The 15,042-nt window shown below is 43.1% G+C and overlaps 1 protein-coding gene across 1 annotated transcript in view; it reads left to right on the top strand.

The window, feature by feature from the left end:
* Window positions 1–15,042, top strand: part of LOC131289871 (solute carrier family 12 member 4) — a 66,482-nt gene that overhangs the window by 45,850 nt on the left and 5,590 nt on the right. The window contains exons 7-17 of the mRNA XM_058319209.1: window positions 5,826–5,931; window positions 7,370–7,499; window positions 7,596–7,717; window positions 7,804–7,886; window positions 7,990–8,125; window positions 10,448–10,604; window positions 10,666–11,058; window positions 11,146–11,265; window positions 11,351–11,713; window positions 13,316–13,505; window positions 13,588–13,803. Coding sequence (XP_058175192.1) covers window positions 5,826–5,931; window positions 7,370–7,499; window positions 7,596–7,717; window positions 7,804–7,886; window positions 7,990–8,125; window positions 10,448–10,604; window positions 10,666–11,058; window positions 11,146–11,265; window positions 11,351–11,713; window positions 13,316–13,505; window positions 13,588–13,803 — 2,016 coding nt within the window. The remainder of the gene's footprint in view (window positions 1–5,825; window positions 5,932–7,369; window positions 7,500–7,595; window positions 7,718–7,803; window positions 7,887–7,989; window positions 8,126–10,447; window positions 10,605–10,665; window positions 11,059–11,145; window positions 11,266–11,350; window positions 11,714–13,315; window positions 13,506–13,587; window positions 13,804–15,042) is intronic.

Genomic DNA, 15,042 nt, shown 5'->3' on the forward strand with positions numbered 1-15,042 from the left:
ATGTTAAAAGGATAACGGTTCGTTATCCCCTACGCACAGTAGGGATTGAGTTTGGATGAATCTGGAACATAAAATATCAGGAGTGCTTAGTGCGCCTCTTAAGCCAATTTTGAAGCAAACCCAAACAAAAACAGCCTCAAATTTAAGCCAAAATTCGCGAACCCCTCGAAAATTAAGTGATAACTTTATCTAAAAAACATAGTAAGTCTTGCATTTTTTTTTGTATTAAAAGGCAAAGTATAACACATACTGTGAGTATGTTAAAAGAGCTTAATTTGTTTCATTTAAACCTAAAAGCACCGGTCACTATGACGCATATCATAAATTTTGCAAACTTGTTCGGAGATATTAAAACATTCTCTTGCAATTTTGCACAATTTTTTCAATCGTATTTTTCCTAATCGAAGCAATATCATAATTCATAACTTTATACCTACCAAAATATTAATGAATTTCATCCTGAATGTTTTATAGTAAATTCCAACTGTGCGTTTGAAAATGTTTAACACAAGCCGATGATCAGAAGATAGTAGTTCAAAACAAATTCAAAATTATATTTACACATCGCGCAGCAGCTCGCCAGAAGCGTAAGAACAGAGCTTTGGAGCATTCATTAAATAATGTAGGCTACGCACACAAAAATATGAAGCAATCTAAACTCCCCCCCCATCGGGACCACCACCCGGTTGCGCTTTTCGTCTCCACCGCACCGAAAGGGAGACCGGTTTCGCAAACGTTTTTCCGACCCGGTCGGCTGCTTCGGCTGACCTTTCCGGCAGGACAAACAACTCAAGCACTAATGCCAAGCGGACCAGACGATCTTGCCCATTGTGGGAGGATGGGTTTTGAGAACTAACTACGACCGTGAGACAGGAGCCAGGCGGAAAGTGTTTGTTTTGCGCCAAGTTGAGCCTCCCGAATTAATTATCATGTCCGCTCGCACTGAACGGTATCGCTTTTTTGGGGACGGGAGGGGTGTTACGAGTTTTCCTTAACATTTAACTGGGAATTTGCGAAGTGTAAATAAATTAGCATGAAGTATTTTATTATCCTATCGCAGTACAACCTCATTCCAATGGGCGAAAGAAAAATTGCAAATTGATTTCCAAGTATGAAGGCTCGTTGCTTCAAACGTTTCGTTTCAGAAAACGTGTTGGGAGGTGAAACATCTCCTCAACTAATTAAGCTACACGCGGTAAGCTTCAAACAAGTGCTCCAGCCCTTGAGGGCACACACTTTTTTACAAAACAACACTCTTAAGAAGTTCGAAACGGTGGTTGTTGTTTTTCGTTATAATTTAATAATGTAAAGTAAAGTGTATGTTTTCTATTTCATTAGTTTTTATTTCTTTATTGATTTATTTACCTAATTTACTAATTGAATTATTTACCTAATTAAATGAGTAATCATTTACAGTTATTATGATCTGTCTGGGAATAAACCGTCAACCAACCAACGTTTCATGAAAAATTCAAAAAATTGTTTGAATTGTTGTCTTTTGGAGTCTGTATATTATCATTTAAAACGTATAAATCAAAAATGACGCCGTTTCGAAAAAATTGTGACATAACTCCAGAAACATAATTTTGCTAATTGTATTAGGTTCAACAATATGAGGTATTAAAAACCAAATTAAAAAATATGAAACACAATTGTGAGAATTGGATTTAAAACTCTATCAACTACAAGGGAACAACCAAAACAGAGAAGAAAACAGAAGAATTGCAGTAGTTTGTGGTGAAAAACAATCTACTATAATTTATGTATGTCTGAGTTTTGTTGTATTGTTTGTGTGACCATTGTATCGTCATTTGTGACCATTGTGTGTTCAGGCCATACGATTTGCATTTTAAATTGTTTATCACAGTAGTCCCACACTGTCCTACGAACCCTCATCAAGTGGTTGTCTGTATGTGCTAGGAGAGTAATTTCTCTATTAGCTCAACAATAAACAACGCGAATATCCTTCCGACATGCACGAAAAATGTGCCTCATAAACAATGACGAGGATGCTTCTTCCGCCCCGATCGGAAGCGGCAAAGCATCTTCCCATCGCTTTGGAGGAATGTTGTTCCACAACCGTTTGTAAAACCTCTTTTTTCCAGCTGAACGAAGAACGTTTACTTCCTGTGGCGTTTATCCTGTCTGCTTATATTTCATGGGGTTTTCTTTTTGTTCTTATATTTCCAATGCCTCGTCGTACTGTCTACGATTTCCCTGTCAACTTAACAAATCGTCGTTTGGCGTTCAGCGTCTCGTTCCAACTGCGTCGTCACTTTCCGCCTTCCTTCACCCGCTTTTGATAAACTCATCCACTCAATTATCGCTACCGTTAAAGCGTCTGCGTTTTCTGCCGCGAAAAACAAACCGGTAGAAATTCTGACAAATTCACCCCGCCTGGGAAAAAGGCTACGGAGCAGTTAAACGCCCTGCAAGGGGGTGGTGTGGTGCACCCGTTTTTCTCCCACCCTGGACGCCTCGTTGAAAGAGCGCAATTGTGAACGGGCGTATTTTCCCACCCGCTTACTTTCACCGGTTTTATATTTTCTTCCTTCACTCGTATTTTCGAACGTCCCGGGTAAGCCGTCACCCTCGCCCCAAAAGTTAATCCGATTACCGACGGAAATCTTAACTGCTTCGCCGTCTTTTTTTGGCGTTGCGAAAGGAAAAAGGCGATGGCGGCGGCCCTTTTTTCCCGGCCCAACAAGACCATGCGCCGGAAAGGATGTACTTCATCGCCATGATCGGGGCTTTTCATCGCTCGCTACCGTATTCCGGAAAATACAGCCCGACTTTTTGTCTTTTCATTCTGCCAGTAAAACCCAAATGTTGGTGCGTTTGTGTGCAAACCGAGTGCTAAGGAAAGGGGGGGGGGGGGGGGGAGAGCAAAACAACCTTTTCGCCGTTAAATGAACGGCGGTTTAATAAATAATTTTCCGATTACATACATCTCCCAGCTTTCTCGTCGAAGCTGCATGCGTGTGCTGGTTGATGATTGAAAATGGTTGAAATCAGAAAATAGAAATCTGTAAAATAAAACCACCGCGAAACTGCATACACTCCTCGCAAACATTTTTTCGCTAATGAGCTCCGTTGGCTGGAAATTGTTTGTCTTTTTTCCGAATTTTCTCTCCAACCAACGCATGGAAATCACGATACCAAATGTTGCGTCGGCAGTGTTTGGTTTCGGTGCTGCGGTGTGTCATCCGTTTGCTCCTTCTCCATCCCATCCCAAAGTTGGTGCCGTCGACCGGAAAATGAGCCTCGAAAATTGCGTATTAGATAATAACATGTTTCCCAGAGCCATACGGTGAAAGGAAAAAACAGGAAATCAGGATTGAAATGGAGCAGACGGGAAAAACCAAATAAAAAGTTCGTCAACGCGCCGAAGGAGGAGAAAAATTAGCCCACATCATTAACCGCCATAACTGCAACGCTTTCTTCGCGTTCCGCGGGAAAAGCCCTTCCACACGCTACGGTTGAAATTACACTTCACATCGCGCACAGCGATGGCCGACAGGAAACAATACTAATAAGCATTACGGACCCCTCGGGGACAGATCGCCGCCATTGCCAGCCACGGATCTTCGCCTCGCAAATGCAAGAAAAATCATCCGAACGTCGGAGTGGGTAACTGTTATTAAAATTTTAACTTCTTTCGCTAAGCCCTCGGCTTCATCGTTTTGCGAGTACTTTACTTTACTCCTCAACGGTTCAAACCGTTCCCAGCACGACGGGGATAATGGAGTGCCAGGTAGTTTCGGTTTGCGGTCCACCCGGTTCGTTGTTGTTTTCATTTCTTCAACAGCTCCCACGCTTCGGAATGTTGCCCCGGGAAATGTCATTTTTAAATCACCCGAAACAACCCCCTGGGAAGCGCCACGTCCTCTCAGGGTGGACGTCGAGTCGGAGTCCTTCCGTTAATTGAAGTTTGTTGCAAGAAAGGCCACTCGCGTCTCGCCCTTTATTCTTTTATTTTCTAATAATGTTCACCGGGCCAAAAAAAGGGAATCGAAGAAGGGTTCACACGAACTGCTTAATTTACCTTATGCTTTTTTCCACCCACAAACCCGACTCCGAGCGGACGTCGGGTGGAGTTGGGTACCGGTTTTTGATGAGCACCGAAGGTTCCAGCCTCCATCCACCGGAGGGGGTAGTAAAATGGGCATAAACGGCAACCTTTTGGGAGGTGGTTGTTTCGATCCCCGAACCACTTGGAAGACCTTTGCCCTTTTCGAGGGTTCCGAGAAAAGGGAATTTTCACAGGAATGCGAGCTCCTTCGGATTTGCCATGGTTTTGCAGCACGCAATTACGTGAGACTTTTGACACTTCTTCCGACGACCGATCCGTCATCGGGCCCCGGAAGATGATTGCGCACAACGAACCCGCTTCCCGGTAAAGTGTAGCAGCTGGTGGATTGACATAGGCTTAAACGCACCTCCGAGGACCTTTTCCACGCTCGGACGAGAGTTTTGCCATTTTACAAATGGATGATTCTGTACTCGGTTTGCTTTCCGTACGCTAGGTTTTTAGCTCTAACTATATGGACGGCTGAGACAAATGAAAAACAAAAGCTTTTTCACTAAGAATTTCGGTAAACCTTTTTTATTTTAAAGATACTATCTACCAATTAATCGTGTCTAGTATATTAACAAATTTAGGCTTTCGAAACAAAAGATTTCATTTGCTATCCAGAAAATCGAACAACTAGTCAACAATTATATCAAAATGGATGTATTTTATGTCATTGATTGTAATAACTTCCAGAACTGGTGGCTGCTATTAAAATTTACACTACAACATTAATGTATAACTTGTGTTCGATGAATTAACAAACAAAACATATGAAATATGCAATATGAAAATTGAGTAGATAAAGTTGACAAAAAGAACACTAAATGATTCAAAATTAAAAGAATGAAAGTCGGGCGCAATTAAAGGACATAAAAAATGACAAAACACTTTAAAATTAAAACTTCATGTCAGTCAGTTTATCGCAATTTTGTTTGTTTTAATAGCAATTATAGTTGCACGCTCCACAAACAAAAGCACAAACACGGAAAAGATTGTTTGGGAAATAAGGGAAAAGTAAATTCTTGTAATTCTTTTACAAAGAAGTGTTACAACTTTTCCTTTTGCTCATACTCTTAATTTGACTTCTGATTTAACTCTTACATGGTTCGGTAAGGATGAAACAGGGTTCTCGTTAAAAAACTTTACCATCATTCGAGAAAAAGCTACACACTTTTAACGAACAAATTGATTGACTTATGCAACTCCAAATGTTTGCATCAATATAAAAGCATCAATATATATTTTATCAGTGTCATGTATTCTGTTTTAATAATTGAAACACTCAAATTTTTGTCAAACCTATCAACATGATCTTATCATAGATCGTTCAAATCGCAATCAGCGGAACCAACCCCATCGGGTCAGCTGATACCGTGAGCGACATATTACATTACAGGCTAACTCAACAAGACAATCTTGACACTTGAAATCAATCCATGATCGATGTCCGATGTCCAACCCCGTTCATCGTCCGCCACTCGCGCGACACTTCCAAATCGTTTTTCGTCCGCCCGCCCCGAAACACGCCGCGGATGACAGCCATGTCCGCACGCGATGTGGCGGCGTCGGCCGACGGTAATTGAGATTGATTAATTTCCAATCCGAATCGGCACACTCGGTTCGGCAGATGCGTTTGCATATGTTGCCGGTGCTACCATTTTTGATTTTGTCTGACGCGTTGCTGTTCACATGTCCACATGGTTTTTCCCTCGCCCCGCTCTCTCACGCCACTCTTTTACCCCTTTTGCAGACGTACATGGCGCCCTGGCTTTCGATATTCGGTGACTTCACCAAGGACGCGTCGGCGATGTACAACAACTTCCGCGTCTACGGTACCGGTCTGCTGTGCGTTATGGGTGAGTACCACGGTAGATTTTCTTCCGTGACAGTGTTTTATCTTATTTTCCAATAAACGGACGATGAAAATTGCATGCTTACAACTCCATAGTGGTTTCACAATAAATAATGTATTGGATAAAAAATGGACAAATTTTCATCGGCCATAAGAAAAGAGTTAACCAAGCTAATTGAATGAAATAAATTTTATTGTAAAGTTACATTACTTAAATATCTTAAAAAAATATTCCGACAGCCAACAAAGCAAGCAAGTCTGGCTTGAAAAAAAACTACAACATCCATGATGGTCACGTTGTCGCGATTTTCCGAAAACACGTTTGATAGGACCTTTGGGTCGTTTTGTTTGAGTAACTGGCCTCGATCGACACATCTGTATAACAATGTCTATCTTGTCTAAGTTTTTATTAACTATAAAAAAGTCATTTTTCATTCTACCTGTCTTTAAGGCCTCTGCTTTAATTTGGGGTCCTAGAGCTCCTAAGTGACTTAATAGTCAAAAATCCAAATCAGTTGAGTTTGTCGTACAGGAAATGTCTCACAACAATAAACAATTATAATAAACTTTATTCGTTGTAATATAAAGCTGGAAGTTTTAACATATAATTAAACTTAGTTGGTTTAATATTTTGGCCACAGCGGATTCAATTTAAATGATAAAGTTGTCAAACTTGACCTGAACTTAAAAGAAATTAAAAGAAGGAAGGTTACTAACGTTTTCCGTTTTCGTATGAAGAGTTGTTAAAATTTGTCTATTTTTTAATGCAAACGATAACGCAAAGTCTGCCTTAGTTATATTAGACGGTTTCGAAGATTACCTTTTGGGGATCTTCTTTCATTAGTTCTTGTTGAAAATGAAGTATTTTAAAGCCCCTCAAAGATTCCATTGAAATTCAATAGAAGTTGGTTTAAAATCTTTTAGGCTTACTTAAAGCATTCTTTATTGAATATAAGGAATCTTTTAGGTGAACTTATTTATCACACTTCTTCTAAATAATATATGAAGGATGTATGCAAGACAAATTGCACCTTTTGGACTTTCTATTGCTCGTGCTTTGTTTTGAAAAACACACCACGGCCAGACCCACGCCGGTGATAAACGCTTCTGGTCGTAAATCATTCGCCCTGGAATGCTTTCTATCCAACCAGCTCGCCCGGCCTTGAAACGAACCAGCGAACTGGTTGGCCAGTGAAAAGTCAGTGATAAATCACGTCCAATTCGTCCAATTTGTTCCGAGTGCTCCTCTGGTAGAGCTCCTCTTCTCTATCCAGGCCTCCAAAGACTAGAGTAACCGAAGCCATCCGCATAGGACCATTCGTGGTTTGCATTGGCACGGATTTTGGCTCGCCTTGACCATACGCGCTGCACTTCCGATGCACCTGATGATGTAATTTCGATGCCACTAACGCTACATTATGTTTCCTACCTTCTCCACGCAGGCCTGATTGTGTACGTCGGCGTGAAGTTCGTGAACAAATTCGCCACCGTCGCCCTGGCTTGTGTCATCTTCTCGATCATCGCGGTCTACGCTGGCATTTTCGATAACATCGACGGCAACGACAAGCTATTGTGAGTACCGCTCCGGTGTGGGTCAGGTCTCGTCACCTCCCTCCTGTACCTTCATTTTACTTACGTGTATCCTTCCATTTCACATCCCCCAACCAGCATGTGCGTACTCGGAAAACGACTCCTGAAGGATGTAGCCGTCCCGAACTGCACCAAGGACGAGGGTGGCGTGCTGTGGAACTACTTCTGCGAGGCCGGCGAATGTGATCCGTACTTCAAAGGTGCTTCACACACCCGCATCGACCCACCCCTGGCCGCTTGATTGACATCCTTCCTTCTTCTTCTTCCCCCTCCCGTATCGTTGCAGAGCAAAACGTATCGCTGGTCCGTGGCATCAAAGGTTTGAAGAGTGGTGTTTTCTTCGACAACTTGTTCCCATCGTTCCTGCAGGTGAGCTATCGATTGCATCTGCCCTTTTTTTCGTACATGTGCACTCAGTCGAATGCCTGCTGGAGACTAATTCGTTTTTGTTCATTTTTTATTTCACTCACAGCAAGGACAGTACATTGCGTACGGCATGGATCCGGACCACATCGAACCGCTCGACCGTCCATCGTACAACCAGGTGTATGCTGACCTTACGACTGCCTTCACGATTCTGATCGGTATCTTCTTCCCGTCGGTAACCGGTAAGCATTGAAGGATCGATTGAACAGAATTGAAAGCATTTTCTTCGACTTTGAAAACATGTGCAAGTTGCCTGAAGAGAAAAAACGCCAATAGGGTTTCAAATATCTTCATGTGTATGCCATTTAAAGCAATTAACGTCTGTGGAGTGAAAAAGTAAGAGTAGTAATTGATTCCATCTTTTTATGGATCAATTGAAATTGATGTTTTAAAAATGACATAAGGTTTTCGAAGTATTAAAAGAAAAAACAGCATAGTATAAACCGACTTTTTTAGCTTACACTCAATATTCTAACAACTTTCATTCAAAATTACTTAAACGTACTTAAGGTCATGAGATTTTTTTTTAATTTTAAGCTCGAAAAACAACTGACTAAAGCTCATTATTGATTAGGCTCGAAAAACAACAAAACAAATGGCTTTCAATTCGTAAAGCTGGGAAAAATCATTCAAATAACTATTTTGATTTAAAAATAAAAAAAAGATAAATCATAGTCATGTTTCTATCAGAAGACATTAATTTACGCTCACTTCAAATGATAAAAGAACTTCATTTCAACGAAAATAAATAATAAATGTGTTGAGAGGAAGAAATGCACATTACCAAACGTATTATAAGCAGACGATTTATCTTCTCCAAACAATTAAAGAAACAGGAAAGTTATAAAATAGTTTGAATAATTAGCATTCGTGTTTAGGATATTTTTTTTTTATTTTCTTATTCGGTGTCTGCATTAGACGTAAAATTAAATTACATACTTCTGTTTTTGGTTCAAGTTTTAATTTATTTTACTTATTTTATAGAATGGACAATGGTTAATCCTTTAACAAACCCTATCTCTCAGGCGGGAGGACCTTCCTCATCCTTTTGCTGTTTGTGCTTAAAAACAATTTACCATTTACCAGCTTTTGTTTCGCTACCCATGCCATTAAGCAGGCAAGCGATCCGTCATATCTGTCGAATTATGGTTCAGACGTGACAGCTTGAGGACAATCATTTTAAAGGCAAAAACTTGATTCCACGTTTTTCAAACAACCGGTAACCAGCTGCTGGTCATCGTGGAAAACTGCTGACTCGCGTTTGGCATGATTCGCGTTCGCGTAGATAAGCTTGCCTCCCGCTAGCATCATCACCGAGACTAGGCTATGCGGCGTGTATGTGTGCCATAATGTTTCGGTGGTGTTACCCATCGGCAAGTCATTTTGATGAAGGTTTAAAAGGGGTGGAACGTGAAACCGGGGCGAGAAGCCACTTCAAACTAGCGCTCGGCGGTGCAGAACAGTCATCCGGAGGATCAGGTCATCAGGTGGATGAATCCGGACGAAAAAGGGCACGCAATACCTATAGTGGCGCGATGGAAGATAATTGCAAAAGTCGTTACGCCACTCGGGAATGTCCCCGTGCTTCTAATTCTTTTCTTTCGATTCTCCTCGGCGTGATTGAGTGACGGAACTGAATAAGTTTTTCCAGTTTTTCCTAAAAGCATCACGACCCGTTCCTTCTGCGAAGGTTACCAATACCAGCGCCACCTTGGCTTTGTAAGAGAAGAAAAAAGAAAGGATTAATGCTTGTAGTGGACCGGGAATGCTGCCGTTCCGTTCCGCCGGTGTGGCTTTAAAGTGCTTTTTTCATCGTTCAATAAACAACGGTCACTTTTTGCCAAGAACATTTATCCCAGAAACCAGATGAGTCCAAAGAAAATGACGATAAAATTCCACTTCTATCGATTTTCAATTCTTGAAATGTTTCGCCGCTACTTATCTTGTTTTGGTTTTAGCAGATTAGAAAAACGAGCATTTTTGAGACCCCATATTTTGTCTTAAAGTCAAGTACACCGACAATGTCTTGAATCAATGACGAGAAGCTGCATATAAAGCTCTTGGGAACGAACTAGGTTTGTGTAATTCCGATTCAGATTCACGAATCTTTGTGTCGTTATAGAGATTCGTGAATATTTCAATGAGAGATTCATGAATCCCAAAGATTGATTAATGTTAAAAGAACTGAAAACTAACGGCCGCAAAATAGGTAGTGAGATCTCCTTTTTATCCAAAGATCCATGAAAGATTCATGAAGATTTATCAAAGTTTGGAGAGCCGAATCCTAAAAGATTCATAAATCAATCTGAATTAATTTTAGGTAAAAAAGATTCATGTGAATGAATGTCGCCTAAAGATGCATAAGGCACAACACTAGAACGAACACTTTAATCCAGAAGGACTGAATATGTTTTCTGATACTCGAAATAACCGCATCACTCTGTGCATGGCTTAGGAACGTCAGATATAGCTAATCCCAACTCCGAATCACTCATCGTCCGCAGGTATTATGGCCGGCTCGAACCGTTCCGGTGATTTGGCGGACGCACAAAAGAGCATTCCCATCGGTACGATCGGAGCCATCCTGACGACGTCGACCGTGTACCTGTCCTGTGTGCTGCTGTTCGCGGGCACCGTCGACAACCTGCTGCTGCGAGACAAGTAAGTCACCGGTCAATTCGGGTCAAAAGGTCACGCTCTCTAACTCCCGCCCGTCCATCAGATTCGGACAGTCCATCGGTGGTAAGCTGGTGGTGGCGAACATGGCCTGGCCGAACCAGTGGGTCATCCTGATCGGGTCCTTCCTGTCGACGCTCGGCGCGGGACTGCAAAGTTTGACCGGCGCTCCGCGACTGCTGCAGGCCATTGCGAAGGACGGCATCATTCCGTTCCTCGAACCGTTCGCCGTCTCGTCAAAGCGTGGCGAACCTACGCGCGCCCTCATCCTCACGCTGCTGATCTGCCAGTGCGGCATCCTGCTCGGCAACGTCGATCTGCTCGCCCCGCTGCTGTCCATGTTCTTCCTGATGTGCTACGGCTTCGTCAATCTGGCCTGCGCCCTCCAGACCCTGCTGCGTACGCCCAACTGGCGTCCGCGCTTCAAGTACTATCACTGGTAGGTTCGAGAACGAGCAGAACTCGCAATAAAATTCGCGGGAACTAACCTCAAATCCGTGTGCTATGTTATTCCTCTATTTCCCAGGTGTCTGTCGCTGATTGGCCTGACGCTCTGCATCTCGATCATGTTCATGACTTCGTGGTACTTTGCCCTGCTGGCCATGGGAATGGCTATCGTAATATACAAGTACATCGAGTACCGAGGGTAAGTAGAACACGCCAATAACGCTCTGTTCCACATCGCTGTCTAACCACTTCACTACCTCTCGCTCTCTCTTCATCACGTACAGGGCCGAGAAGGAATGGGGTGACGGTATCCGTGGTATTGCCCTGTCCGCCGCCCGCTACTCGCTGCTCCGCCTCGAGGAGGGACCGCCGCACACGAAGAACTGGCGCCCGCAGATCCTGATGCTGGCCAAGCTGAACGACGATTTCACGCCCAAGTACCGCAAGCTGTTCGCGTTCGTGTCGCAGCTGAAGGCGGGCAAGGGGTTGGCCGTGGTGGTGTCGCTCATTCCGGGCGACTTCACCAAGCGGGCCGGGGAGGCCGCCGCCGCCAAGCAAGCGCTCCGCAAGGTCATGGACGACGAGAAGGTGAAGGGTTTCTGCGATGTGCTGGTCGCGTCCAACATTGCTGACGGTCTGTCACACGCGTAAGTATTCGCACTACAACCTTACACTGCAGACCTTTTCAATTCCCTAAAGAGAAGGTTAGGATACGGGGAACCGTTTTGGGGATTCAAAACTTCAACACCACTTCGGATTAGTTTCTTCTGGCGACCTTCAAAATGATCCTTTCTCGCCCGAGAGGAGTTATTCCTTTCACTTTGTTCTTCGTGCGGTCCGTTATTTCATCATAATTTATCAATTTTCCATACCCTCCCGTGCCACTAAGCCCCCCAAGCTTATCGCTTCTCACGGTCGATGGCGAACGATTTCCCTCAGGAGAGCCGAGGACGGTTCAATCAATTCCACGCCCGAGCAAATGGCGGGATTTGGCAAGCATCATCCACCGGGCTGGGAATACGAAAGGAATTACACGCTAAACTTGAGCGAAATACGATACAGATGGGGGCGATAAATAAAGTAAACTTCTTGGCCCACGTGCGCTAGCCAAGTTTTGGCGTCGGTCGTGCTGGGTTGGTCTCTGCTGATCGTCCCGTTAGGATGGATTATGTGCAAAGTTTCGTTGCTTAATATCCTTTCTGCTACATTGCATGATCAAGATGGCAGCAATGTTAACTGTTGTCTATTGCCTTCATGACAAATACTGACGTCCTTTGATTTAAATCTACTAGATTAAAGTACACCAGCTTAACACTGAGAAACTTAGAGAGTTATTTTGCTGATATATAATTGTTGGTCATATGTTCATATCAAAGAGCTTTCCGAATTTAAACTTATCTCTTCTTACTTTATTTTAGAGAACAGTCCTGCCAAGTTGGGAAAATGACTCCAAAAGTTGTCACACTGATTTTTAAACATTTTTTTGTGTGGAGCAGAAGAAAAAATATTTTTTTCCTGTTCGTTATGGATGTTAGGAATTTATTGATTAAGTGATGGTCAGTTTGCATACGTGTTATTTGTGATTGTGATCAGTAATGATTTGCCGATAATAAGCAAACATTTGGTTTGGCAAATATACGAATTAAAAGTTTACAAACACATAAGAACGTGTTTTTGAAGGTGCACTCGAAATAAACGATGCGCAATGAAAGTAAAAACAACACGACAATGCGACAAAAAACTGGGTAAAGCAGTACAAATTCCATCCGCTTGCCCGTGTCAGGCTAATGTGAATAGTAAAATGTTTATTTTATCATTGAAGACAGACACTTATAAGAAGAGGAAAAAAGAATTGTTCTCTGAAGAGAAGATTGAAAAAAAGCAACAAAAAAGAATGAAAATGAAAGTTTTTATGTTCTCAAAAGAACATTTAATAATTAAATGAATCCAGTTCTTTTTTAAATATAAAATAACAAAGGGTTTACGAGTATATCAGATAACTACTAGCAAACAAACTAAGTTTATCAATATGATCATAAGATTTTTCAAGAACTCATACCAAACAATAAGACAAATATTAGCTGAAGAGATTTAAATTCCGTGTACAGCCTTGTTTTCCTTAAATTAATTTGAAGATAAACATTATCCATCAAAGGGTTATTTTTTAACTTTGTAATGTTAACAACTGAGAACTATTTCAATTTTAATCTCACCAAAAAACGATTTTCTCAATTCTTTCATCCTCGCAGTGTACAAACCATCGGTCTGGGAGGCATGAAGCCGAACACCGTTATCATCGGCTGGCCGTACGGATGGCGTCAGAGCGAGGACGACCGCACCTGGCACGTGTTCCTGCAGACGGTACGCCACGTCAGTGCCGCCCGCATGGCCCTGCTCGTCCCGAAAGGAATCAACTTCTTCCCAGCCGTGGGTGACAAGGTGAGTAGCGCAAGCCGTTCACCGGTGAAGGATGTGGTGAATGTTTTCTGACTCCCATTTTTTGTTTTTACACCTGTCCCAGATTGCCGGCAACATTGACATCTGGTGGATCGTGCACGACGGAGGCCTGCTGATGCTGCTGCCGTTCCTGCTGAAGCAGCACCGCTCGTGGAAGAACTGCAAGATGCGCATCTTCACCGTCGCCCAGATGGAGGACAACTCCATCCAGATTAAGAAGGATCTCAAGATGTTCCTGTACCATCTGCGTATCGAAGCGGAGGTGGAGGTCGTTGAAATGGTACGTTAACCCCGTGGAGAACAATCTGAGAAGCTTCTCGGAGAAAAGTTGTCAGATTTAGATAATTTTTAACAACTTTTTCGATATTCTTTCTTCGTTAAGATATCTCGGAAAACGTCACATTCAACTGTATGAAGTTAAGCGTTTTGCGATAGGATCTTTTCGAAAGTCTTGAGAGCTTTGCGAGTCTCGCCCTAAGTTCACATGTCGTTCTCTGGTAATCATATCGTTGTTCACTTTATCCACTTCACCCCCTCAGGCGCAGCTCGATTCGCCTGCAGAGTGAAACGAACGAATAGATTCATTATAAAATGGCGCTTTAAACGTTTTATGTCTCTATTTTATGATACCACGCTACGGTGACCTGCCGTGAACAACCGACTCTCTGACCTCGTTTTTCCGGGCCAGCATCTCACGTCGGCCTCACCCCCTTTTCCGGAAGGGAGTTAAAGTGGAAGCGAAATGAGAACGGTTTGCATCGTTGCGCTGTATCACACTTTGTTTGTTTTACTGCTAAAAGATTTTTCTCGGATTGCGTTTTCATCCGCTCCTCATCCCAAGCAGCCCCCCCTCCCTCTCAGCTCCAAAACATCATCTGCAACGGTTTTTGTTTCGTATATCCCCCCACACACAGCTAAGGCGAACCGAGAGGAACTTTAATCATTCGTACTTTTTCTCCTCCGCTCTGCTATTCCATTCATAGAAAAGCGGCGAGCTTTTCACCCAGGAAATCTGCAAACCCCCATTGTTTTGCTATGCATGCGCCCTATTTTGTAGTTGTGTTTTGCGTCGGTGGTGCTCGCCCGGGCAGGCTCCAATTCGCCCCCCACCCGGGGGGGGAGAAAACGCTGGCCAGCCGGGCCGTGAGCGTGTTTTAAAGATAATTTATTTGTTTCACTCTTTTATATTTGCTCACGTGTTTATGCGCACGTGTCCGTTCAGCAGTCGCTAACGAAGGAACGCTCCGGTTTTTTTTTACATTCGCTTTCTGCGGTTCGCTTCGCTGGACCTTCGCTGCGGATGGCGAATGTAGCGATTAAAACCCTCCCGAGCACATTCAATCGGCAGAAGGCGGAGGCCTTTGGCCGAAGGTCACCGGTCCAGTTATCCCGTCCGGCAATCGGGACGACGGGTACGATTATGATCCAACTCCCTACCCCCATACGGACCTCCGATACGGTGGAGGAGATGGACTCTTCTAGTCGAAGTCTTTCCATTTCCGCTCTCGGAGGGGAAAAT

This window comes from Anopheles ziemanni, chromosome 3 (genome assembly GCF_943734765.1).
Source record: "Anopheles ziemanni chromosome 3, idAnoZiCoDA_A2_x.2, whole genome shotgun sequence".
NCBI classification, from domain to species: Eukaryota; Metazoa; Arthropoda; class Insecta; order Diptera; family Culicidae; genus Anopheles; species Anopheles ziemanni.